Genomic DNA, 25455 nt, shown 5'->3' on the forward strand with positions numbered 1-25455 from the left:
TCCATTCAAAATCGGGTTTAAAATGATCAGGTTATATTGCCATTCTCTACTTTTCAGAATAGACGTGAGGTTTTCCCTTCACCAATGCATCACTATTTGAAACAGTGAAAAAGGTGTGCGCAGCAGGACAGATGAATACAATTTCCTAAGGGCTGTGATATCTACATGTTTTGCCGTCTTTTTACACCCTAATGATCCTCTGCAGCCAGTGAAGCTTTGCATATTTGCCTAAAACCTCAGCACAGTATATTCCGTTCTTTTAATCTTCCAGCACAGCTTGTACTTTTAAGCCTTCTGTAAAAGCAGATAGGAGTTCTGTTGAATGGGAAGCAGAGTCCACTGTTCATAGCAAAGTGGACCCCTCTTTGAAGCATTTTAGGGGGATGCTTTCTGTTCCCATGGCTCCTATGACTGCTATGGCTCATAAACCATATCACCCCCACCTACCTGCCACCCCCCTCCACCTTCCGACCTTCAGCGGGAGCACAGGACGCTGGCTTTCATGGATCTGAACACACATCCAAACATCCATCATTGAGCCACTCAGCTCTGCTATTACCAGATGCCCCAAGCTTGGTGACAATCCAACTCTATACGTTCCAGATCCATTGCTGCCCCAGATGATGTCCTGCTGTGCAGTAAACTGTAAAAAGTACAAAGTGTGTATTTCTGAGCATCTAATTAGGATGCTGTTTCATTCAGAAAACAAAAGTTTCATTGACACTTTCGATGTCAGCACCCCGTTGCAGTTCTTTTTCACCAAAACTAAAGATGGAATAAGGAATACGCCTGATTCTAATGACAATTAGCCTGATCAGATCTTTACAATCAGAGCAACATTGAAGAGTTGAATAATGACTTTTTTAGTTGGGGTCTAGTCTTTTGTAAGATGATAAACAAAGTTAACGTGCGGTCGTCAGGGCAACTGTTAGACCGATTGTCATGTTTAGACTGTATTGTTTTAAATGTTATTTTTAACCTGATTTTTTGGTGGTGTTAAAATGAAGCAAGTGGAGATAGTGGTTCTGGCGGCCCAAAATAAAATGTAAATAGTTTTTTTTTATAGCAAAGATTCGTATTAACTCACTTTAACGACTTATGCCAAGTTTAATTGGCTATTATGTCAAGAAATATGACTTTCTAATTTATTTAGGTCATTTTAATGGCATTAAATATAGGACTTCAGCAGTTAGACTTGACTTTTACTTTTTGAATGTATTACTTTTTGAATGCAAATTGGATTAAAACAAACAAAGATGTAATATTAGTAATATGAAGAATAACTACAAATGGCTTTTATTTTATATTATACTGCAAATATCTTTGTTAAAAACTGGTTCTGTTAAATTAAACAGTTAGGTGAGCTACTAACACACAAATAAACTGAGAAAGATTAAAACATATACCGGTATGCATGTTCACATAGGAAAGATTGCACAATCCCATTTTTGAAGGTCAAAGACTTATTTATAGACAAGTATGATGTAAAAAAGCTCCTAACAGTCAAAGGGAGTGGAAATGTGATTACAGGAAAACTCCAGGGCACCATTAAGTGTCATTAAATCACCATCTGGCCTTAAAAGGCCAAAAGCACATTTTACCATTAACTGCTAATAACGCATATAAAATCTAAACAAAAAACTAAACCAAATTCTCCACAGTTCTCTAATTTGAATCATAAAAAAGAGTTAATAAAAGCAATTAGATTAAATATTAGTCAATTAAGATAGATGTTACCTCTGAAATCCTTTGGTGTTGGCTACCCTAAAAACTCAAAAGGGAACAGTTTCAAATCTATCAAGTCTGTATTTGCATGTTGTCATTGAATAGATAAAAACCCAATTGATGAATTTCATGTGTCAGGTCTATTTTTCACTAATTTTAACCCATTGAAAAAAATGACTTAATTGTTGCCAATATTCGTGTATTTTGATTAATTTTGTTTGTGTTAATGTTTGGGCTGTATGTTCATGACCAAAATATATTTATTTAAATATTTTCCTACCTACCATGTTGTAACAGTAAAATATGTCCAACACAAGAGGCCTTCAGCTCTCTTCTGTTTGCTTAGCTGTTAGACAGGAGAGAGCTGAAAAAAAAAGTTCTACCTTTGTCAGTTTTGAAAGTTTATCTGGACTTTGATGCAGACTAAACAATTCTAAAAGGAGTTCTTGGTTCAACCACAAGTGAGGCATGGTGCGTTTTACCAAAAGTATGACTGCAAGCTCCATATCCAGCAGAAATAAGAGAATAAGTCTGTGCATTTTTAGAAAAACAAAAGAAAATTATGAGGTAAATCTGAAAAGCACCAAATCACAAAAAGTCAGTTGACGTTTCGTCTTCAAGCGCAATGTGCTGATGAAGGGGAAACTACTAAGTAGTAAAAGCCAGCATTTTTTGAAGTTTGTTTGCTTTCTGGCCAGCTCTTATTTTGGCAGCATCTCCCTAAACAACAGTTTCGGGTGTTTTTTCTCTCTCCTAAAACCCATTGAAGGTTGACTTTGTTTTGGGATTCCCTGCACCATGTAACCAAGTCTGCCGAACCACGGCCGGAGTGTAGAAAGCCCATGAAGTCTACTTCACAAAAAGTTTCTACAGACACTGCTGTTCTGCGTGTCCTCTAGGGAACATTCCCCTTGTTCCAAATCTGAAGTTGAGGCTAAGGGAACGTTGTACCTTTCCGTATGAGACAACCTTACTGCCACTGTTGCTCCTTTCTGAGCTGATTTTCTCCCAAAGGACGTGGTAAAGAGGAAAATAATTCATGGATATGATGGAGAGATAAACTGAAAAGGCCAGACAGTGGTGACATGCAAAGAAAGGGAATGACACTGCCACTGGGAAGGGACAGCTTTTTGTAAGTGTTTGTCACTGAGGAGACAGCATTCTGACACATTTATTTCTATTCTTAGGGATCTGAATTCTTAGAAGGAAAACACCATTTTAAATATTTTTGCATCTTTTCTGTGTGCAGGCACAAAACTGAGGGATCCTGTTTAAATGGGGAGAACGTGCAGCCCAATACTAAGCATTGATGTCCACCGACAAACACACATGCATGCATGCACAAACACACACACACACACACACACACACACACACACACACACACACACACACACACACACACACACCCCACACACACACGCACACAGCTGCTCCAGAACAGCAATGAATGATGTTTTTTTTATGACTCTTCCAGAGCTGCCTCTCTCACTGGGCATCTACTGATACCCATTAATCATGAGCCACCCCCCACCCCTTCACTTTCAGCCTGTCAGTTAACAAGGCGTGACACCATGACAGTGACGTGAGTGCAGCTGAGTGAGACCTGGTTGAGGTCCTTATAGAAAATGTATCGAAATCCTCCGACTAAAAGCATTTAGCCATGAGATTGTATTTTTCTCAGCTTCATGTGATCAGTAAAGGTGGTGTGAGAAAGCCTGACCTCACTTCAGATCTGTCCTTGTCAGTGTGTATGCTGGGACATGACTAACTCCAACCATGTTTTATAATTATTTTATGCAAAGGGGCATCATGCACTGTTTTTTTTTTTGTCTCCCTTTGTGTGTGTGCAGGCTCGGTGTCCCTCAGTGTTTTCCTGGTCTCCCTTGCGGTGACAGTGTGTGCAGTTTGGCTGGTGGCTCTCTGTGGCGTCTGTGGATGGTGTCAACGCAAGCTGGTGAGTTTGTACACGCAACGCACAAAAACATTCAACCTTGACGAACAGATCCACTGTGGCTCGTTTCCATTTGCTGCCTTACTAGTATGCAAATTCATAATCATAGAGCTCTCATGAAAATTGTGAGGGCAGCAGAAAAAGACACAAATAAAAGGAAAATGTGTAGAAACATTACAAATATCTTAGGAAATGTCATGTGAATAAATGCTGGACAGTGAGAAAGACGATGTTTGCGGAATTTTCCAAAGGTCAAAAACGTAATAACGTATTTGTGTAAAATTTGGGTTGAAATCCCCTCAGAAACTAAACTTATAGCTTGCAACTCTATCCAGCAGGTTTAAAAAGTTTGAGTTTCTTGACTCTCCTCTGCACCTTTTGATTTTATTACATCCCAAAAAAAAATAATCACAATACTTACGTTACTTCATTTGAAAAACTCTTGATGAAAAAAGAACACCAAAATCACAACCAAGGTTAGGACTCTAAAGACTAATGATAGTAATAAAAATCCCAACTCACTCTGTGAATAACTGATTCTCTTCAGGTTTTGGCCCTCTACCAGAGGTCTGGGAGTTTGAGGGTCTTGTGTAGTATCTTAGATGTTCCTCAGTCTGTGCTCTTCTGAACAGAGACTTGGATGTTGTCCATGGAATCTGCTGGAGCCTCTCTGGAGTGCTGGAGTTTTCCATTTACCATATGGAATACTGTTGCCTTCCCTTCCGTTTCTACATTTTTTCCATCTCTTTCCATAGCCCTTGATACTTCTTAATCTTCTCCCTGATGTCTCTATATCTCAGGCTCAATAAGGCCTTCTTATTCTTTTCCTGAACTAGTGTATTCAGTCAGTTTGCTATACTCATTTTGTCTGTCTGAATCTGGAAGTCCTGCAGAATCCTAGCTTGTTCATAGTCAACTACCTTCTGTTATGTTTTTCTATCTTGATTTTGGTACTTCCAGTCCATGCACTGCTCAAATGTTTCAGTACACTATGCTAACCATTTGGTTTTAGTGTTCTATATATGCCCTTGGGCTGCACAGTGGCACAGTGGTTAGCGTTCTTGCCTCACAGCAAGAAAGCCCCTGGTTCAAGTCCTGGCTGGGGGACTTGAAACAGAACATCAATGGGGGGCCTTTCTGTGTGGAGTTTGCATGTTCTCCCCGTGTATGCGTTGGTTGTCTCCGGGGTCTCCGGCTTCCTCCCACCATCCAAAAACATGCTTTATAGGTCAATTGGCAACTTTAAATTGTCCATAGGTGTGAGTGTAAGAGTGAATGGATGTGTGATTTCAATACTAGCCACCACTTCTAAGTGGTCAATAGGTGATAGTTGGATGGGACTGCACCCTTCCAGGGGTCCTTCAGGACTGTCCGGTCTTGTTTGCCGATCAGGGTGGGTCCCATCCACTAGCAGCCGGTTCAGTTGTGCTGCCAGACGGTCATGTAGTACAGTAAGCTTTCATAGCCGGTATGAGGGATCGAGTGGCCAAAGAAAAAGGAAGATAATTTACAAACTGGGCCCTTAAAAGAGATTAACAGAAACAGAATTAACCCAGGTAACAAACTTAACTTTAACTTAACCAACTGAACAGACCAAGTAACAGAAATGAACTGACCTACCCAAAGACACAACAGGGGAACATATATAGTGGCTGATCAGACCACCTTAGAAAATTTGGGGGGAAACTAACAACATTTAACAAAGACTACAGAAAAGACTAAACACAAAAATTGGTCTCTTGGTGGAAAACAAAACAAACAAACAAAAACAAAAACAGTAGTGCAAAATCAGAACAAAATGAATAACCAACAGAAGCAACTAAAGCAAATAAACATTGAAAAGTCCATGGTTTCTCCCCTTGGAGGCTACTGTGGATGGCGACTGCCCAATTGCCTGACTGGAACATTTAAAGCACATGTGTCAAACTCAAGGCCCGGGGGCCAAATGTGGCCCTCCATGTCATTTTATGTGGCCCGCGAGAGCATAAACGTTTTTAATTTCTTAAATTAAAAAACTAAAATTGGTGTGTATTCATTCATATCTAGGGGGAATCTGACTTAAAATATCGGATTGGGCAACTATACATTGGGACTTAAACACTGTCCATATAAATAACCTGAAAGAATCAAATGTAAAGGATTTATGCTAGAGTAACAAGCAAACATATGTTTATTATGCAACTGTAGTTGTCACTTTAAAAAGTTACAATGAATAACTGAGTTACTTAACATTAAGGAGTTGGTACATTTATTTTTCATTAAATGATATCTGGCCCTTTGAGGACAGCCACTATGCTGATGTGGCCCTCAGTGAAAATGAGTTTGACACCCCTGATTTAAAGGCTGTGATGACTTGACTTCCCGTTTTGGCCAGGCCTCACAGCACAGCAGAACCTCAGCCACACCCTTAGCCCTGTCAACTCTAAACAGGTGACATTAATTAAACGGACTAAAATGAGTAAACTAAACAATTATATGTACATCTATGTGCTACAAATAAATACTGAAAACAAAGAATATATGTCAATTTTAACTCAAAGAAACGTGTGCGTTTATTAAAGAAAAAAGAGCCTAAAATAATAAACGTATTAAAAAGAAAGTGTCCAGTGCCTAAGGGGGGTTACTGCTCATTTGTTGTGGGCGTGACAGGGTTTGCTGCCACCACAGCCAGTAACTAACTGCTGAGCATTGGTCTTAAATTTTGTTTATTTCTACCAAATGCTTTGTCACTATTGTTCAGTCTCTATCTGTTGCGGGTCTGCTCCCATGTTGTTACACTTTTGATTGTTTTTTTGATTGTTTTTTTTATCTTAGCTTTATGCCCTCTATCTTTCTAGTGTATCTTAAGATGGGCTTCTAGGGCTGGAAGTCTTTGCTTGGTAGTTTACATTTAAATTGGTTGTACTTCTTAAGTATCCTTTTCTTTAGAACACCTTTTCGCAGCTCTGATAGCTGGATGAGTTCTGTGCATGCTGCCTTGATCTTTGTCTTTGGCCTTTGTTTCCATGGAGGGAACTGCTTGTTATGTGTGGTGTTTATCTTAAAGTCAAGAACCTCAAGAATCCCTGTTACTGTTGTACATCAGTTCATCTGTCTCAATGATGGTTGTAGAAAGGATTGTGTGCAAAGTTGCTTTCATTCCTCTTGTAGACTTTCAGTAGGTACTTCACTTAATCTTTGTAGTTTGCTTCAGGGGTCACTGGTGCCCATGTTGGTTACGATCTTCAAACTCAGGTCAAAGGCTCTTGTGTTAAGACTGCTGAGGCTTGTTACTGGGGCTTGGCACCCAATCGTGCAGTTTGGGAATGATGATATCTCTCTTCTGACCTTTGGTGCAGTGTTTGTGTTCTATCTCTTCATGTCTTGCAGTCAAGTATCATTAGTGTAATTTCCCATACTGGGAAAGCAATAAGCATAAGTGCAGACAAGTCCCTTTAAATGGAAAAACAGGTAGAAACTTACAAAATACCAGATGCAGTTGGGGAGGCCTTATGCTGTTACCTGTTGGGGTTTGAACAGACAAGAAACAGACAAACACACAATTATTGGAAGATGTGCTATAAGACAAAAGCAAGACGATTAAGTAACAACATTAAAGACTTGTATTCATGGATGAGAAGAAAAACAGACAGAGGAAAGACCTGGAGTGAGGATGATGAAGAAAAAGACCCAATTCATTCTTACAGGCAGAAAAAAAGCAACAAAAATTTAACTGTAGTATCTTTTTTCTTTGGGGGGAATTACAATGATGAGCTTGGTGGGCACTAGCATCTGAGCTTCCAGCATCTTGGTTATTGATACTACATTTAAAGTCTTCTAAAAAAAAAAAGACGAAACGGTTCATTGAACTAGTTGTGAAGAAAAAAGTAATAATAATAGACCAAAATGCTGCACTGAGGAGGCAGAACAATAAGAAACAAATGACAAAAAAGATTCAATACATGGAACCCTGCAAGGGGGAAACGCTGAAAAACATGAAGTGGAGATGAAAAAAGAAAAATAATGACAAGGATCTGACACTATAGAAAGTGGGAAGGCTTTCTACTATGGGAAATGTTTTGCTAAATGAAAAACTGGTGTATCCATCTGCAGAAATGAAAACAGGAAGTCAAGTTTTTAACAGCAAGAAACATCTGATAATATCAAGAAGCAAGACAATAAATGTAAACACAGATGGAAGACTTTAAATCCAACAAATCAAAAAACAAAACAAAAGACAAACTATAGCAGTTCTGCGTATTTGAGAACAGAGTGAGGAGTGCAGAAAATGTCCCGCTGTCATCTGGTCAGGTCAGCTAGCACATTGCACCATGTGGGGACAGATCATTCTGTCTGAAAACAATACAGTTGCAACACCTGCTTGTTTGGGGATTAAAAGCATCAAACAAGGAGGAAAAGCATGCAGAAGAAAACCCAGCTGGGTCAGCTAGTTCTCTGAAAAAGCAGCTACAACCTCCTCACTACACATTTACCAATGAGACAATTTCCAATTTTTTATGTGTACCACTCTTGGATTTGTAATGTTAATTTTTCGATATAAAACCCAAGCTGCTTACATCCCTTTTTGGATCATTTATACTCTCAAGTTTAGCGCATTGTCTTTATATCCACTGCAGTGGATATATAGTTCACCTACTAGTGAACACAGACCAGTGATTTATTTTTTTATTTTTTATTGGACTAGAGATTGCAAGCTTGAAATGGATTGTATAAGGAATCCAATTCTGGTTTGTGCTAAATAATTTGTCAAAGTGTTAAAGATAGGAAAAATGTAGCTCAGAACTTCTGAAATGGTAAAGTAGTGACACCAGTACTCATGTGTCATGGTAATATTTTATTTTAGATATTTACTTTAAAAGGAAAAATACGACAAGATAAAATAATCACAATAAATATATATGTAAAAAAATAATAAAGTGAGAAGCAGTAACAACTTAACAAAATCTGACCCGCATGCCTTAGACCAAATGTATTACCACTCCCAGTGCACCCACCATCTATGATAGTCCTGTTCCCTCTCTAGTGAGTAAACATTCAGTTTGTAATTCCCAACTACATATATCTAACTACATCTATAGATAAATATATATGTAGAAGCATGCACATGTGGAAACATCTGACACACATTTGTCATGTAAAAACACTCATTTGGTTCCATTTAAATCTTATTTGAATCCTCACACGATTCAAATTTGTATTCGTAAATATTTTCAGATATATGACAGCTTATTTATTTCTTGAATATGTAGAGATCTATCAATGATCCTATTAATTTGTTCTTAAAATCTTTTATTTTTGGACATTGGTTTTGTTCCACAGCTTTGCTCCACAAATGGATACACAAAATTGTTTTTGTATGCCTTGTGTATAAAAAATGTACTTTTTTTTGCTGAAATTAAATTTTTCCTTTCTACTGATAGATAACTTTGTTATACTTTGGGGTGATAAATTGTTTTATGCTTTCAGTATTTACATTTAATCTTCAACTTATGATACAGTGACACATTTTGACCCTCATCTTGTTGTATTGTTCTGATAGTTAGAACAATCAGGTGTTAAAATACAACTAACTATAGTTTCTGGGGTAAAAAAATCGACATAAAGAGCTATATAAAATAAAATCTGTACACAACTGTCTGTTTGGCTCAGAAGTAGAATACTAACACTGGGTTTTGTGTTAGAGGTGATTTATTTTTCATGATGACATACTGTTATGAAGAGGGCGTGCTTTAGCAGTCCTCATTGACACAAACTAATCTCACCGATATTAGTAGTCTGTCCTGATACATGGACCTAGTGAGGAAGAATTCTTCAGATCAAACTGGCTGACCTCTGATAGAGGGCGTGTCATTGTGATTATGTGTTATGAAATGTGATTGATTAAAAGGGGGTAGCCATTACGCAGACAGAGCTGTTGTCCCCACTGCCACCTCACAGGACTGATTCTTTATAGATATGCAAGCTTTTGAAATTAATTGAATTCTGACTCATGTTGTGCGTGGAAAACCCAGGAACACAAATCACTTCTTTCAAGTTCAGTCTTTTCTCTTCCTCTGTTGAGGAAGTGAGGTGGCAGAACCGCGGTGTGTGCCAGACTCCAACCATCTCATGGTTCACTACATAAGACCATTTGTGGTGCAAGAATTTCCACCAAGGTGAGGTGTCTAGATTACTAGTTGATGTCGTAACAGCATGCAGAGAGGAAATGGTCCATGCAGAAAGGGAACAGTGGTGCAACAAGAGATCTGTCGCTTCAGCATCACATTACTTTTGATATTCCACTTTAAAATAAATAGAGCAGCGAATGACTCTGAGTTTCCCGTGGTGGATGGAGGTAGTTCTGCTGTCATCATCTTTGGAAGTCCCTGAGGTCTTCTCCTGAGCGCTGCTGTGGAGGAATCTTATTTTTATCCTGCAGCAGTGCTATAAAAGTAGCTTCAGAGCTAAAAATAAGGGATTGTGTTCCTCCTGACCCATCAAAGGTCAAGATCAGTTATTAAAATATGCTTTCTCTTATATGTAAATTATAAATTTTTTCATATTAGTCCATTTTGTCCCGGTCCTTTCGTACCATGCCTCAGGGTGTATCTGTTTCAGCTGGGGGAGGGTGGTGGTGGAATTAAGATGTTAATTAAGAGCTTTGTAGTGCTCAAACCACTTACTTTGGAAAAATGTCATCTGCCAACGGGTGCAAAACCATAATAAATGCAGCTGCCTAATGTACAAAATAATTAAGCGTGACTGAGATGAAAAGCTGTTTTTATTATGATGAGAAACGTGTTTCCGATTACTTTATTTACATATACTGATCTTGCTGAAAATCATTTTCCCCATTACCAAATCCTCTAGATTTTATTGTTTTTTCTTTGTGACTAGCACCCACAAAGCCCTGTTAGCTTGATAATCGGTTCTTCTGAAATATACTTTTGTGATAAATATGTTTCCCTCTGCCTCAATACCCCTTGATCACTTTATTCTTCTCTTTGGCAGAACTACAATCACTAAGCACATGATTATAGTGTGCATGTGGTATAATTTGCATACACACAGTTACTTTTGACTAACAGCCCTTATATATAAATGCAGCTTACCTCCAAGTACAACAGGGTTTTTTTCCTTGTGCGAAATATTCTAGATGTAGTTTAGAAATGCCAACAATCAAAACAGGTCTCGTCTCACCTTAAGGTTTGTTTTTTTCAAACATTTGTGAGTACGCTTTAACCACGTCAGCTTCCCTAAGAACAATTGTTAGCCTGAAGCTTCTTGTGTCAGTTGAGGCTGGACCCATGCCAGTTTTGTTTATGACTCAGTTCTTCATAGAAAAAATGTTTTGGACAAGTGCCGATTTGGCTTTGGCAAACAGTGAAATTATATATTGCAAAACTCCTCATATACCTCCTATGTCTTCCTGAAGCCTCTTTTCAGCTTGGTTCTCCAAGCAGAAAAGAGGCTTAACCTACCTTCGTCTGGGTTGTATCTTGTAATTCCTCTTCGTAACAAAATTTTTTTTGCTTCAAAATGACTTAATTCACTGAATTTTATAAGTTTATCATAAATCAAATGAAGTCACTTGTAATTAAAAGCAGCAACTAAATGCATCATGGTAAAATGATGCTCCCATAATGCGATTATGGAGCCCCTGTGCTGTGGAGCTCACAGATGTCAGCAGGGATGGTGTTGTAGGTGGTGGTAGGGATCTTTAGCCATCAGAGGTGGTGTCTCTAACATCTGTTTGAGCAGCAGTGACTGTTTAGCATTCAGAAACCCTCCGCCTGCTTCTTGTGAACCTTGTGCTGTTTGAATGACACAGTTGTGAGTGTGGCTGCGATTGGACTCGACATCTTTCACATCCTCGCGCGGTCTCATTCGGGCTTCCCTTACAATTTTTTGAAGAGAGATGGTTTTGAATCAGATGATGGTAATTATGCCTTTCAAAGGAAAAAAAGGAATTCATTTAGTATAGAAGTTGAATGTGAAATGTCAGGGAGAATTATGGCAGCAGCACATTTTGTGGGTCCTCAATATTACTGTTACACGTTAAAATATTAGTGGACATAGTTTTGGCTACTTTCTTAGCCCTATCCATGCTATTTGCCTCTATGACTGGAGTACTAAAGCACACAGGTATGTAGTTGCTTAATGTTTTGACAGATGCTAAAAACAAGTAGCAGACATCCATTTAATAGTGCCCTCCTCTCTAATTATGGTGTGATGTGGGTAATATTGAGCAAGCATGCACACTCTTGCTGCCTGCTAATTCACAGCAAACAAACACAGCTGGGTGTTGGAAGGCGCTGCACTGCCAGTTGAGGCAGGCGGAGTGGTACTTTTAACTCTGTCTCCTCTCATGTTGGGTTTCTCAAGGGAAACTCTTGGCCTCATCCTGGGAAGTCCAACAACGCTTCATTTGTCACCCATCTTCAATGGTGTAGCAGAAAAATAAATTGTTTTTTTCCCACGTTTGTTTCCAAATCATCATCTGGAATGGGATTCAAACTAGCACCTCTGGTTCCAATTCCAAGGTTTGTTACCCAGTCACAAGCGCTTCCCTTTCAGCACATGTGCAGATTAAATTTGAACGAATTGCCACTCAAATATAAACTGGTTATTTTTTGGGAACTTGTAAGTCAATTTTCTGAAAAAGGATTATTTAAATGTCCTTTTTAAATGAAGGACACCTGAATAAGGCATTACTAGGATTATGTTGTTTTTGCAGAATGAAAGGGAAATAGTTTTCTGAAGCACAGCGGTTCTTTTTCTCTGCTGTAAGTCTCCGAAACAAGTCATGGTCTTGGCCCACCATCCCTTATGCATAATAGATAATGCACATACATACAAGCATACTGCAGCGACCGACATATAGCTGTGCTAATCTGTTCTGTGCTGCTATCCTCACCGTTAAGTGAATCTGTTGTGTTCTATGTTTACATTGGTGCTCCAGTCAGTTAGATGAATATGATTGGAAGAGTGTGGGTGGGGACGGGGGAGCAAGTGAATATAAAGGAGTGTCGTGAGAGCGAGTGTGAACGGAAATCAAATGAGGAGACAGCGTCAGGGCAAGTCTTCTGTTTTGTGCTGTGTTTGGCGTGGTTGCGGCCGACAGCAACCATTTAAGCAACATTAAAGGCTTCATATCTGGAAACGTCCGTCTCTGACTATTAATTACGTGCAGCCGGACGTTACAATAAATTTTCGATGCTGCCATCTCAAGTTTTTAATTATTTATTTTCACACACCTCACACATTTCTCTTTGTTTTAACCGTCTTCTGCAATGTGTATATTGAGCAGAGGAGATAGACAGTGGGTATAGTAGAAAATACATGGAGAGAGAGAGGGGGGAAGATCTAATTTTCACCTGTCAATGTGTTGTAAAGTTCGGCAGTTTTGTATCAGAGAAAAAACTGCAAAATTGTTCAAAGTGCTGAGTAAAAAGGAAATTGTGTAACAAATGCCTAGGACTTTCTTCATGAACTGCACATGAGCCCACTTTCTCTTGTTTTCAAAAGTTCTTCAATCTGGAAGTACACTACAAAATAATCTCGCCGTGTTTTCCGCACTATAGGGCGCACCGCACCATCATGTGCCCCGTCAATGAATGGTCTATTTTTGAACTTACGTCATTAAATAAGGGGCAGCGAACTATAATGCTCATTAAGTGAGACAATCGAGTCAGAGGTAAGTCGGTCAGACTTTATTAACTGTGTTCACAGTAACTCTAGAACATGTTTGTAACACACTACATGTTAGTCACATTGAAAGTGTCAGCTGCAGCGTTAGCGTATTCACGATACCTGCAACTTCCAACCTTGTTTACAACATATAAAAAAACAGACACCGCTAAAACAAATATTACTGTGATTACGCTCACTCCCAACCTTGTTAAAAAACACAGTCTGCCACCGCTACACATTAATCACTTCAGTGTATTCACAATGGCACCCAACCAAACATTTTGACAGAATATTGTCTACCCCTCAAAATCGCTTTGACTTCATAAGCACAACCAGAACAATACATATGGCGCTCCAGATTGTAAGGTGCACAGTTGTTTTTAGAAAAAAAATGAAGGCTTTCAAGTGTGCCTTATAGTGTGTAAAGTATTGTTATGATTTACTCTGACTAAAAAAATAACTGTAAACAGACCTATGGGCTTTAATACAGATCAGTTTTTTACATAGCAGTCACAATCCTTTTTAAGTTGCTGTTTAAATTTTGATGTCTTGAGATAATAATTTGTCATTTTTGCTCACGTTTGATACATAATCAAATATGCATTCTATTTTGTAATTTATAATTGTTATTCTGATTAGAAAAAAAAGCAGTTATAACAATATATTCTTCCAGTGACACAATTTACAGCAGCAGTCTCCCTTAAATACTGTTCAAGACTTTGATTATGTCAATTAAAACATGCTCTGCTTGAATAGCGCTGATTGTAGAAACTTGTCAGCCAGTTGTTTTCTTCTGTAATTGGCAGCTCTTTGTCATTTGGAAATGTCCGACTCCTATGATGTGTTCATCATTTGGACTGGAGTCATCATGTCATAACGGCTCAAAGACAGGAGCCAATTCTGTGATCACAGAAAAAAAAGCCCTGGAACTGGAACAAAAAGCTGGGGCTGGGCTGTTCAATCTTGCATTGATTTTCTTAACACACACTGGGTTATTGACTTGATTTCCTTCATCGTGTCCTGCCTCTGAGTTGATAGAGCTGCTGAGCTTTGTCATAATAATCTCCATAGAGTTCTGCTGTCTACCTTGAAGACAGGAGCTTTTGTAGTGTTCCTTTTTCATTCTTGTCAGTGAGCTTGAGGGGCGGTCTAAAGTGTGTGTACAAAAAAGAAGTAGGTGTCTCACAGCAGAGCATATGACTCTTTTTCTTGTTTTCATATCTAGGCCACACAGGTCTGTCTGCAACTCTTACTTCACACAATTCACCCCTTGCACCTGTCCCTTCTTGCCAATTCTTTGTATCACGAGCCACTCCATACAGCTTTTGTCAATTGGTCAGTCTGGTTACATCTTTTTGTCTTTTCGTTTCCATTTTCAGATCTCCACATCCTATTTGCACTGGATTCTGTCTTGATTTTTGGGTCTTCCTGCCTTCTTGATACATGAGTCTATTTTAATATTTTTCCTCATATATGAACAACTGAACTTATCCCTTAAGGTGTCACAGTTGCATTTTGCATTTGTTGGTACAGAATCAAATCTTTCACCTGGACATACAAGTATAAGTGCACACTTAATGGCTCAGATTTATAGTCAACATATCAAATAGTCTTATAGCATTAAACAGATAGATGGTAACAATCCAACCAGCATGTGAGATACTATGAAATACCCTCAGCTCAATATCAACACGATCAGGAATAGTCTTCCTGATGTAAAGTTGGGCCCCTGTTGAGATGCTTCATACTCGGCTGAGGAATCAAGCAGATGGCAGAGATACGTTCAGGATTGCACTTGCATGTCAAAAGTACATCAATGTAAAAAATGTCTTTATAGAAACTAGTTTACAAACTAAGGAGTGCTCATCTCCTGTCATTCCCTGATCAGCCATCCAGTACAAATGAATGCTGATCATAGCGGACAGACGGCCTCATGTGTTAATTGTTGTCATCACCGGTGCTGCTTTGGGTTTTGTAATTTTTATTAGCAGTGTAAGGGTCAACTTTCTCAAGGAAACCGGTATTGCATCTCTCAAAGGCACAATATATAAAGTTTGAATTAAGGTTAGTAAGCTTATGTGTGTGGGCTACTAGGGGCATTTTGAACTTCTACATTTGCATTTAACAAATTACAGACTTAAATATCTACTTTAACTATGTACAGGAACATAGAATGAATATTTAGATTGCCAGAACACAAATAAGTGAAAAACAAGTTAATGCAACTAACCTCAAGGTAGTGCTTCGCAACCCTGGTCCTCAGGGAACACTGTCCTCCATTTATTTCAATCTTAACCTGCTCACACCTGTTGTTAAGGACTGCCATTACCAGGCTTTCACAGAGCTTGATGATGAGTTGAATTAGGTGTACTCAAGCAGGCTAACATAGAAAACAATGCAGGGCTATGTTCCATGGGACCAGGGTTGGGAAACGCTAGCTTGGGTAAGAAGCAAAACTGAATTTTGGGCAGAATACCATGATTTAAAAAATTGTGCCAAATCTATTCTTCTTTTCTTTACAATTGAATTTTTGGGCAGCTTTTTAACCCCCAATACTTCACCTAATGTAACGAAAAAACCTGTCTGGAACTGAATAGTTGTTTTGATTTTATTTTTAAATCATGGACAGTAACAAAGATGAAGGATGTGTGCGGTCATGTGACCTTTGGTTGATATTGAGCTCATTTGATGAGTGTTTGTTTAGCTGCATGGTCATCTTGACAGAATACACTAAACTCTGACCTTTACAAAAATTGTTAAATAAGCAGGAACATTGTTGGAATATGTTCATTAATTAAATTACGGACCACTCCTCTTTTTATCCACAGTTTCACTGCATATTCTAAAATAAAGCTATCTTATGCAAAAGATTTAGCTGTGAATTTGTTATGACAACACAGCCTTATGGCGGATAGGTGGGGGAACATTGGACTTTGAAACCAGGTTGTTGGTGTTTTTTTTCTGCTGTAAAGTTGAACCATTGTACATCAGAGTAAGTAGGGGCTGCTGTGCTCATATAAAGGGCTCCTGGTGGTCACTGGGTGAACTCTTTCTGGCTTCAGTTACATTATTTTATCAAAATAAGCTTCGGTGACCAAAGTATTGCCCCTTTGCTTAGGATTTAGGCTTTGAATTACTATGTTTGAGTCTGGTTGTTGTCTACCACATTGAATTCAGGTGTTCACAGAATTAAGATGGTAAGCATGACAAGAACATACATTTATGTTTATAATCCAATTCTAGCAAACAAGCTCCTACATGACTCTTTAGGAATGGTCTGCTTTGAACAAAGCAGACCATTCTGCTTTGATGAACAGACTTCAACCCTATAATGGCAAAGAAGCTTTGCCATTATAGGGTTGGAGTCTGTTCATCATCTGCCCGTTTCTAGGGGTGAGACTATAATGTGTATCTGAGTAGTATCGGAGGTGTGCCATTATGCATGTCATGGTGTGCTTTGCAGCATCCAGGTCAGTATGCATTTATGACGTCCGTTTGGAAGGGCAGCTTTAAACTGAGCTTCGGCCTCTTCCAATAGTAGAAACGTGTCAAAAGAGATTACCTGTGGTGCAACACATGTGAAACAATGTTGACTGTAATGAGCTTTTCCAGAAGAAAGCTTACAGCAAACCTTACTTTCTGAGGCCTTTTAAATTGCCTTTATTTCCATGGTTACTGCAGGTCATGCTCTAGCTATTTGAAATCAGAGTAGTGCCGGACTTCCAGAAGCGTTGCTGCAGTACCCAGTGGATTACCTCAAAGAGGCAATTGCCATGTAAATTTCAGGGTGGTGCCAATGATTATCATAGTCAGAAATGGCTCTTCACAGCAGATTTGATTTGTCTTTGATTAGTATAATCAGGGTAACATGAGGGCTGACGGCACTGTGTTTGTGAGATAATAGGAGAGGCATTTACACTTGAAATTAGCACAGCAAAAACACAGCTCCAAAGAACAAATCTAAGCAAACCTTTTGTTTTTCCCTGCCTTGTCTGTCATCCCTTCCTTTCCGACTGGCTTCAGGGGAAGAGGAACAAGCCGGGAGTGGAAGCAGCCGACACTCCAGACTCTGCACGTGGGCGAGGGGAGAAGAAAGCCATCAAGTAAGTGCCTAGTAACTGGTTAGGGTCTGGTGGTAATGAACTCCATTGTGCTCAACTTTGAGTCCCTCCATGTCCTCTGCACAAACAAAGCAGTAAACGAGCCCCCCTGTTGTTTTATCTTGAATTGCACAATCTCTGTAAGAGCACGCTTATAAAGAAAATCACAACGTGGGGTTAGATTGATAAGTCATTCAAGATTAAAGTGGCATTAGCTCACCTGGAAAGCTTTTGGCTGACACCCCTGCAAGTATAAATGCTCTGCTTCGCAAAGATGGTGCCAGCTCTGGTAAAAGAAAAATGGGCTTGAAGTCTCCTTGTCAAAATGAATGTCTGGAACAAGTTGTTGTCATGTTCCTTACAGGTTTGAAGCTCAGGTTAAGGTTTACTGTGTCCTTGACAAAACAAATCCATATGACAGAACCAGAAAAAGCAGAAAAATACCTCTGCTTTCCAGTTCATACCTCCAGTGATATTTTTTTTACCTCTCTCCTAAAGCCTGATTTTTTTTCACAGCTGATTTTCGGTGTGCTTTGTTCTTTCTGTATTGACAGTTTTGAGCAGTGAAACTGGGCTTTTGCTTGTGAATGTATTCTGACTGGGGTTTCTTGATCTCCTAATTTGTGCATTTCTTTTCTGACTGGCTCCTGATGCATTGGTGTGCTCTTAGTCATCTCAGCTTCAAATTCCTACTCTTTGTGCATTGCCTTTCTCTCCTCCTCTGTCCCTGCCCTGCAGCCCTGACTACTGCTGTGTGACTTGTATGACATTAGTGATTCTGCTCACCTGTTTCCTCCTCTACTTTCTGTGTCTGCGTTTTAGCTCTCCCTTTCTTGCCTCGTATTCATGCTTTCCCACTGCTCACCTCAAGGATGGACTGCAGACTTGTTAATGTTCGGTGTTGTTCAGCTGTGCCATTTTTTGAACAAAATGTGATCACAAGCTCTTTTGGTATGAAATTGTCTTTCTTTTCCCCCTTTTTCTTTCAATTTGTGCCATTTTGTACCTCTTTGTCTTTGCTGCTCAGTTCTGGTGAATGCCTCTACACTCTGGCTGCTCTGTTTTTATTTGTAAGCCTATTGTAAATTGTCTGTGATACTTCAAGTAGAAAATCTGGGTCTGATTAAATCTAAACTCTCATCTGATGCAGCTGTAAGAGCAGCGTGTCCTCTAAGCCCTGCGCCATCTTCTCAAGGAGGAGCGACTTTTTCTTGGATGGTGCCGGGGTTGTCCGTAGTTGTGTTGCTCTGACCTGTCTCTCTCTTTGGCCACAGTGATCTAGACAGAGACTTTTGGAATAACAATGACAGCAGCACAGTGCAGCAGAGGTGGAGCTCCTATCCGCCCAAGGAGTTCGTACTAAACATTTCTCCATATGCCCCATATGGAGATCCTCGCCTCACGCTCAAGTGAGTCTTGGTCTAAGTCTGGTAAGAGACTTCCCCCCCCGTGCAGGGCTGTAATGAGGCAGGGGCAGAGCCTCTGCACATTTCTCTGTGCTTTCCCTCCTTTATGTCCCATCTTTCCCCTCTTACACTGCTCCCTTTCTTTACTATGCAGACACTGCCAGTAGCCACACAGCAAATTGACACGCTGAATGCGGATGTTGGCTTTCTTAATATTCCTGATTATTTTTCCGTAACTGAAGACACAATCCTGTCACGCTGTGATGTTTAGCCACAGGCTTTTCCAAAAAACCCATTTCATAAATGTCAAAGTGTTGCAGTCCTGTGCATTTCTAGACCTGCTTCCCCCTTAAAGCAATCATCCAAAAATTATAGAAGCGGCTTATAACCCTTCCAGTGTTGCCATACTTAAGAGCCCAAATGATTGCTAATGATAACTTTTATCTGGTTGGAAACATGTACATAGAAAAACACCACACATCCGCATTATAATTTCCTGTGAAAGTCATTTCAGTGTTGCTGCAGCCACAGAGCAGCACCGCCATGTAGTTCCCCTTCAGGCGAGTTTCTGCTGCTTCTCCGTGTTTTTCAGCACCTTTAAATGAAGCAAATGTTCGGACGCCCCTCACTCCCTACAGCCCTGCCGCTCCATACTAACTCCTGACCTCTAACCTCTCATCTCTTTCTCCCATGGGGTGACCATGGAGACGGACAACCCTCAAAATTTTCTCCTTCAAAGAGATATGCACACTTTAACTGATCTTCTCTTGAGTTTGTGTGTGTGTCTTTGTTCTTTGCTTGTGTTTCCTGGACTTTGCTGGTTGTCGTCGTTGCTTTCGTTGTGGAGGGTTGACCGTTACACCAGGTTGCAGTGTGGCACCAGTGTAGTTTTACATCCATCTGTGGCTTCTCTCTCTGACTCCCATCAGAATAATATCGAGAGTGTTCTTCACTAACATTGAAGCTGTTGAACTGCATCTACTGTATGTTATTTCGGAAGGTAACAGTGTTTTCTCTTATTGCAATGAGTCTTTTTTTTTCACTCACTCTGCACTTGAATCTAATAAAGCCTCAGCAAGGTCACGCCTCTCTTCCTCTGGGCCTTTACAGGACTCTGAGCTTAGGCATTCTGCTACCAGTGTTGCGATCCCTGAAAGCTACACTTCAAAAATGTCAAGAGAAACAAGAAAAATTGACAATAACACAAAAAGACGACACGCAGCACCAAGCATCAGGCTGAAACATCTTATAAGCGTCCATCTTTGCTACACTAACCCGTTGAGGACCGATTGCCTGCAGAAAGGATGCAAGGTATCCACAGAGGAACTAGATGAAAACTCCTGAAGCTAGCTTTTGACCTTTGTCTTTCTGTTATGTTCGCCTCTTTTGAAAAAGCTCTTAAGGCAAATGTGTTGCTCATAGATAGGTTTTTCATTAGATCCTCCTCGTATAATGAAAAGTAATGGACGTTTCTCTGCATTAGCAGCAGAAATATCAGCTTTATCATTTGCATGTGAATCAGTAGGATGTAGATATTCAGCTAATTGAGACTCTATTTTGATGAAATTTCCCACATTGAAAAGCAGAAGCAACCTCTTGACTCCAACCAATAATATATCACCAAAGCAATGGGCAGCTGGGAAATAATTTTTCCTTTTTTTTGGAATTTCTCTGGAGATCATCAGCTTCCAGCGTCTGACATGACACAGAGCCTTATTTTGTCTGTCACTGTGTTGAAGGATTTGTTTTTTCAAGGTTAAGCATTTCTTTACCCTTAACAATTTTTAAATAATGTTTGTAATGACAGAACAGCAGCCATTTTTCTTATTTTAAAGTGTAGTTTCTGGATTACTGACTGGAATTTTAATGTTTGCGGACTTCCATGGAAATTTGTCAAAACCTGGCTGCCAGGTTTTGTCAAATGTGCTTGACACCTATGTGTCCTGCTCTGACCATCACCCTGACAGCATCATCTGTGCCAGCGTTATGGCTGACTATGAAGCATCCTGTCATTTGCTGATGTGTTAAAGGTGACCTTTCTGCAGGTTTAGTTTCTCATGTTCGCATGGATTCACAGCAGAAGCTAAAGTCTCAGATGCCTCTCAGATGTGTTGTTTTTTTTTTGTCTTTAGGAGCTGGGATGTTGTGCATATTAATGAGGTGTAGTCATGTCACCAGAGGGCACTACTGTTCTTTAATTTTGATCATCACTGCAGCAGTTTTAAGATGAAATCTGAGTTGTCTGCCTTTAAAGTCAAATGAGTTGTGTTGCCTTGTGTGCTTTCTGGAGGCGAGCATGCTTAGATTACATCCATTTTCTTTATTCCTCCTATTGGGGCTTTTTTGGTGCACTTTGTCCTGATCATTATTGCTGAATCTATTGGATAATCAAATTCAATCAAATTCAAATAGTTTAGAAGAAATCTTGACGATTAGGTTGCAGAAACAAACTGGAATTAGTGAATTTTGGGGTCAGGTGCTTTTGTAAATGCCATCACTGCTCCAAACTACTCACCGTATAGATCATAGGAGCATGACTTGAGGCCATAATGCCCAAAGGAACAAGGTAATAAGAAGTAAAATGACAAGTGTCTGCACACTGTTGCTGTTAAAGTATTAGTCCTTAAGGCCCAGAGGAGGAACTTGTTGCTGGTTTTCCACCCTCCACAGGCTCCATCTGTAATTCCTTTCTTCCTGCTGCCTCTTCCTACTTTTTCTTCTGCACCACTTCCTTTTTTTTTTTTTTACCACACTGGATTGCCGATCTCTCTCATCCGCCCTTGTTTAATTTGGCCTGGAAATCAAGGCCTGCCTCCTCACACACTCTACTGATCTGTCTCACTTTGCTGACCATGTGGATGCTCAAGCTACTGTCCCGCTTGTATATGACTTTCTGACTTTCTGTGCTCTTTTTCTCCTCTGCCTGTCATTATTGTTCTTCTGTATTCTCTGTCTGCTGTGGGATCTCTATCCCCTAGTGGGGCGGTCTCAGGGGGTCAGAAGGGGGCAGCAACAGGGCATGGGGATGCTGGGGGGGCTCCGTATCGCAGTGACAGCGTGAAGAGCATGGTGACAGAAGGAGTGAAAGCCGGGAAGTGGCAGACGGTCCAGGGCCACGTGCAGTCCGGAGGATTAAGACCCAGCAAGTGAGTTCAAAAGCAGAAACCAGGAGGAAAAAAAAAAACATTTTTCTTTCGCATTGCAACAACAACACACAACTCGGGACATTGAAAATGTTGCTTTTGATTGTTTCTTCTGCAGCAAGATTAGCTGAATGAATCATTTGGGGAGCAGAAACAAAAATATGCAAATAAGGCTTAGGAGGGTGCAGCTCAGGTGAGAAGGTGAGTGACTGGGCATGGATCAAGGTGTTAGCTCTGGGGAAATATGAACTCCCATCAGCAGAAGATAACAAAAGCTTGTGCTGCATCACACTTACTAGCTAACACAAGGCAGCCCAGCTGAACATTTAAGCTTCCTGCATAGTTTGAAGCTGAAAGGGAAGCATAATTTATCCACGTGAGGAATTTATCTGCCTGCAAGCTCAAATTCAGAATTTCACCACAGACTTCAGTAACTGGAACAAAACCCTCTTAAGATGAGGCTGTTTTTTATTTTTTACTGACTGCATGTGACATGATGTGGAGTCTATATTCAGCAGGCTGTAAATGAGGCAGTTAAAGTTTGGATCTGTGTGATTTTTTTCACCTTTCATTGACACTTCATGCCTGCGATTTTCTTCCTCCACAACACATTTATGCTCATCACTAACTCCCTCCTTCCTTCTCTCCTCCTCTCATCTTTCTTTTTGCCCCTGTCTATAATTGGATTCTATTTTCGGGCTGCTATAAGTGTCTGCGTCTCTTGTGTTTGCGTCTCACACCCCATTTTGTGTCTTTCCTCCATCGTTGTGTCTATCGCTCTCACCGTTTTTGTTTCTCAGTGTGCAGCCCTTTTTTTTTCATCAACTAAGTCTGTTCTACAAAACCTTCTATTTCTAGGATTTTTGTTCGTGATCATGAATAAATTATGAATGTGGGACCAAAATTTACACTAAAAGAGGTAACGCAAAGAAGAGAAAACTGCACCTACATCATGTGAGTGGTTCTCCTGTGACCTAATTCCAGTAGTCTGGGTTACTCAATGACCAAAGCAAGATATGTTTAGTGAATAGAATAAAATATTTAAAAAGATCAGGTAAGAAGTGCCAAAACATAGGAATTAAGGAAATAATATGTTGGCAGCAATGAAGGATTGCTCATAATTATCCAGTTTGACATTTTAGGAAAGTCAATTTTCCAATTAAACATTATTTAATACAGGGAGGAGAAGGAAAAGAGAGGCTGGCAGAGAGAGGGAGTCGTGCTGCACAACTTGGTTGGCTGTTGAGATTTCTCTGGGGGTTAAGCATGTATTTAAAAGAGCAAAAATACTTTGAGAGAAAGGAGAAGAGAGATGAGAATGTTGATTGATGAGAAGAAGACATGGGGATCTCTTATCAGGCAAAAAAGCGCTCATCGGGGAGACCTGGAAGCTGCAAAGCCTCGAGCCACGCACCTCAACGAGGCCATGCGGTGCAGAGACGGTCCACCCCCATACGGACAGTGAACATCCGGCCGTTTCCTCTGCGAAACGCACGCTCAAGCAAGCGCGCGCAAACCCCGCACTCACGACCCAGGAGCAGCTCCCACTCTGTACGCCGCTGCTCCACTCAGCTTCACGAGCAGCTCACAGCACATCCTCATTCAGGCTGCACCTTTTACTGCTACTTCTTCTACTTCAGTTACTGCTGCTGCCTCATGGTGCTCTCTGTCTCTCTCTTCTTTCTCTTGTCTCCACCTCCCAACACCTCTCCCTCTGTGTCTTCCCCCACTTTGCCCTCAAACTCCATCTTTCTACAATACCCCACTTACTGTATGGATGAATTTTGCTTCTTCCATCCTGAATTCAACCTGACTTCTTCTGCTGTTCCTCTCTACTGCCCTGTGCCACCGTGCCTGATCTTTAAAAATTCTTTTCATCTCTTCTTAACTTCATCTCGTGAAATTGCCACGTCTGACCAACACTCTTCTTCTCACCCCTCCTCTACTCCTGCTCCTTCCTCCTCTACATCTGGCTCCTTCACCCCTTCTCATAATCCAATTCTCTGTCGGCCGTGGCCTTCAACACGCTCTCTTTCCTCCCTGCTCCTCTGTCCACCCAGCTTTGGGGACCCAGTTTTGTCCTACACCTCCACTCTAGAGCACATCCACTCAGGCCCTACCCGGCCTAGGACGCTGTTGCGCCAGCAGAGTCTTCAGCAGCCTCTCATCCATCCGTCGGGCCCTGGTCTCGGCCATCCCCCCACCACATCCCAGAGCTTGGGACAATTACACACAACACCTGGACACCCTGGGGGAGGTGGTGGTGTTGGGAGAGGACAGGGAGGAGGTGGCACTGGTGATAGTAGAGGTGCAGGTACACAAGTCGCTTCCCAGGGGGCTCAAGGCAGCCAAGCAGGAGCAGGTGCCTCTCGCTGCAGGGGAGGTGGAGCAGGAGGGCACACGCGCGCCAATCCCGGAAGCTGGGATTACATGATGGATCAGATGCGGAATCGAGGCCTGGATGTCAAGTCCTTCCTGTGAGTCTTAATATCTGTTCCTTTGAATTGATTTTGCTGATGCTGCCCTATAAGCCTGTGTCTGTCTGTGTTGCTATATATGCAATAAGTAATTTTATGAATGTGTCTGAAGTTGATCTTTCATCTGTAATGTTTTACAAACATTATCATTAATAGAAGCATTTAAGTGCCAACTAACCTGTATTTAAATGAATCCACTGGTGTGTTTTTTTTAAATGCATTAAAAATCCAGGGAAGGATATTACTTTGGTCTGTCAAAATATTTCCTGTATGTGTGTGTGCATGAATTTGTGTGTGTTTGCATCTGAGTCGGTGAATGCTTTTTGCATGACTTCTAATAAATCCAGCTGTTCTGCTGAGGGAGGAAAATACGCTGTCTACCACAACAAAAGCTGAGTCTGTCATGGCTGATTCTGGTAATATGGAATGATAAATGTAAACACAAAGGTCAGTAAATAAGCTTATGAGAAAAAGCTATTAAAAATGCTAATAGGTATAGATTCATGAATGTAAACAAGTTGTTGCCTTATCTCCAAGCCGCATGGTTGTTTTATACTGTCTGTTATATGACATTAGTTGGGGGACAATTTATGAGATTTTATTTTTAAAGGTTACTGAAGCCAAGCATTTTGATTTGTCTTGAACATCGGCGCTGTGACCCGATGAGCTGTGATGAAGCACACCCGAGCCTCTTGTTGAGCAATCAGCGGCAAAAAAAAAAAAGAACAAATGTTGGCTCTATTTTTAGAAAGTCATGTGCATGAAACATGGTGAGGTGTGACATTTGCGAGCGACTTCTTTGCCATTCCCACACAGGATTGTTAAATGGTTACGCTGGATGCCCTGCTAAACAGCAACATCTGTTTCAGTGGCATTCATTGTGTCTGCTGCAGTTGTCATTGCAGAATAGAGCTGCTGTTCCCACTCCATCATGTTTTTTGACAAAGGGTCTAAAAAAAACACAATTTTTTTTTTTAA

At 40.4% G+C, this 25455-nt stretch overlaps 1 protein-coding gene across 6 annotated transcripts in view; it reads left to right on the forward strand.

The window, feature by feature from the left end:
- LOC101169108 (synaptotagmin-7-like) overlaps window positions 1–25455 on the forward strand; it is a 97792-nt gene that overhangs the window by 33133 nt on the left and 39204 nt on the right. Inside the window, exons 1-4 of one of the 6 annotated variants that reach the window (XM_023955756.1) lie at window positions 3650–3682; window positions 17375–17454; window positions 18726–22003; window positions 24061–24477. In XM_023955756.1, coding sequence (XP_023811524.1) covers window positions 21924–22003; window positions 24061–24477 — 497 coding nt within the window. In that variant the 5' untranslated portion in view covers window positions 3650–3682; window positions 17375–17454; window positions 18726–21923. The other 5 variants (XM_023955760.1, XM_023955758.1, XM_023955757.1 and 2 more) reach the window with 5 other exon arrangements.

The sequence above is a fragment of the Oryzias latipes genome, chromosome 6 (genome assembly GCF_002234675.1).
Source record: "Oryzias latipes chromosome 6, ASM223467v1".
In the NCBI taxonomy this organism is placed as follows: domain Eukaryota; kingdom Metazoa; phylum Chordata; class Actinopteri; order Beloniformes; family Adrianichthyidae; genus Oryzias; species Oryzias latipes.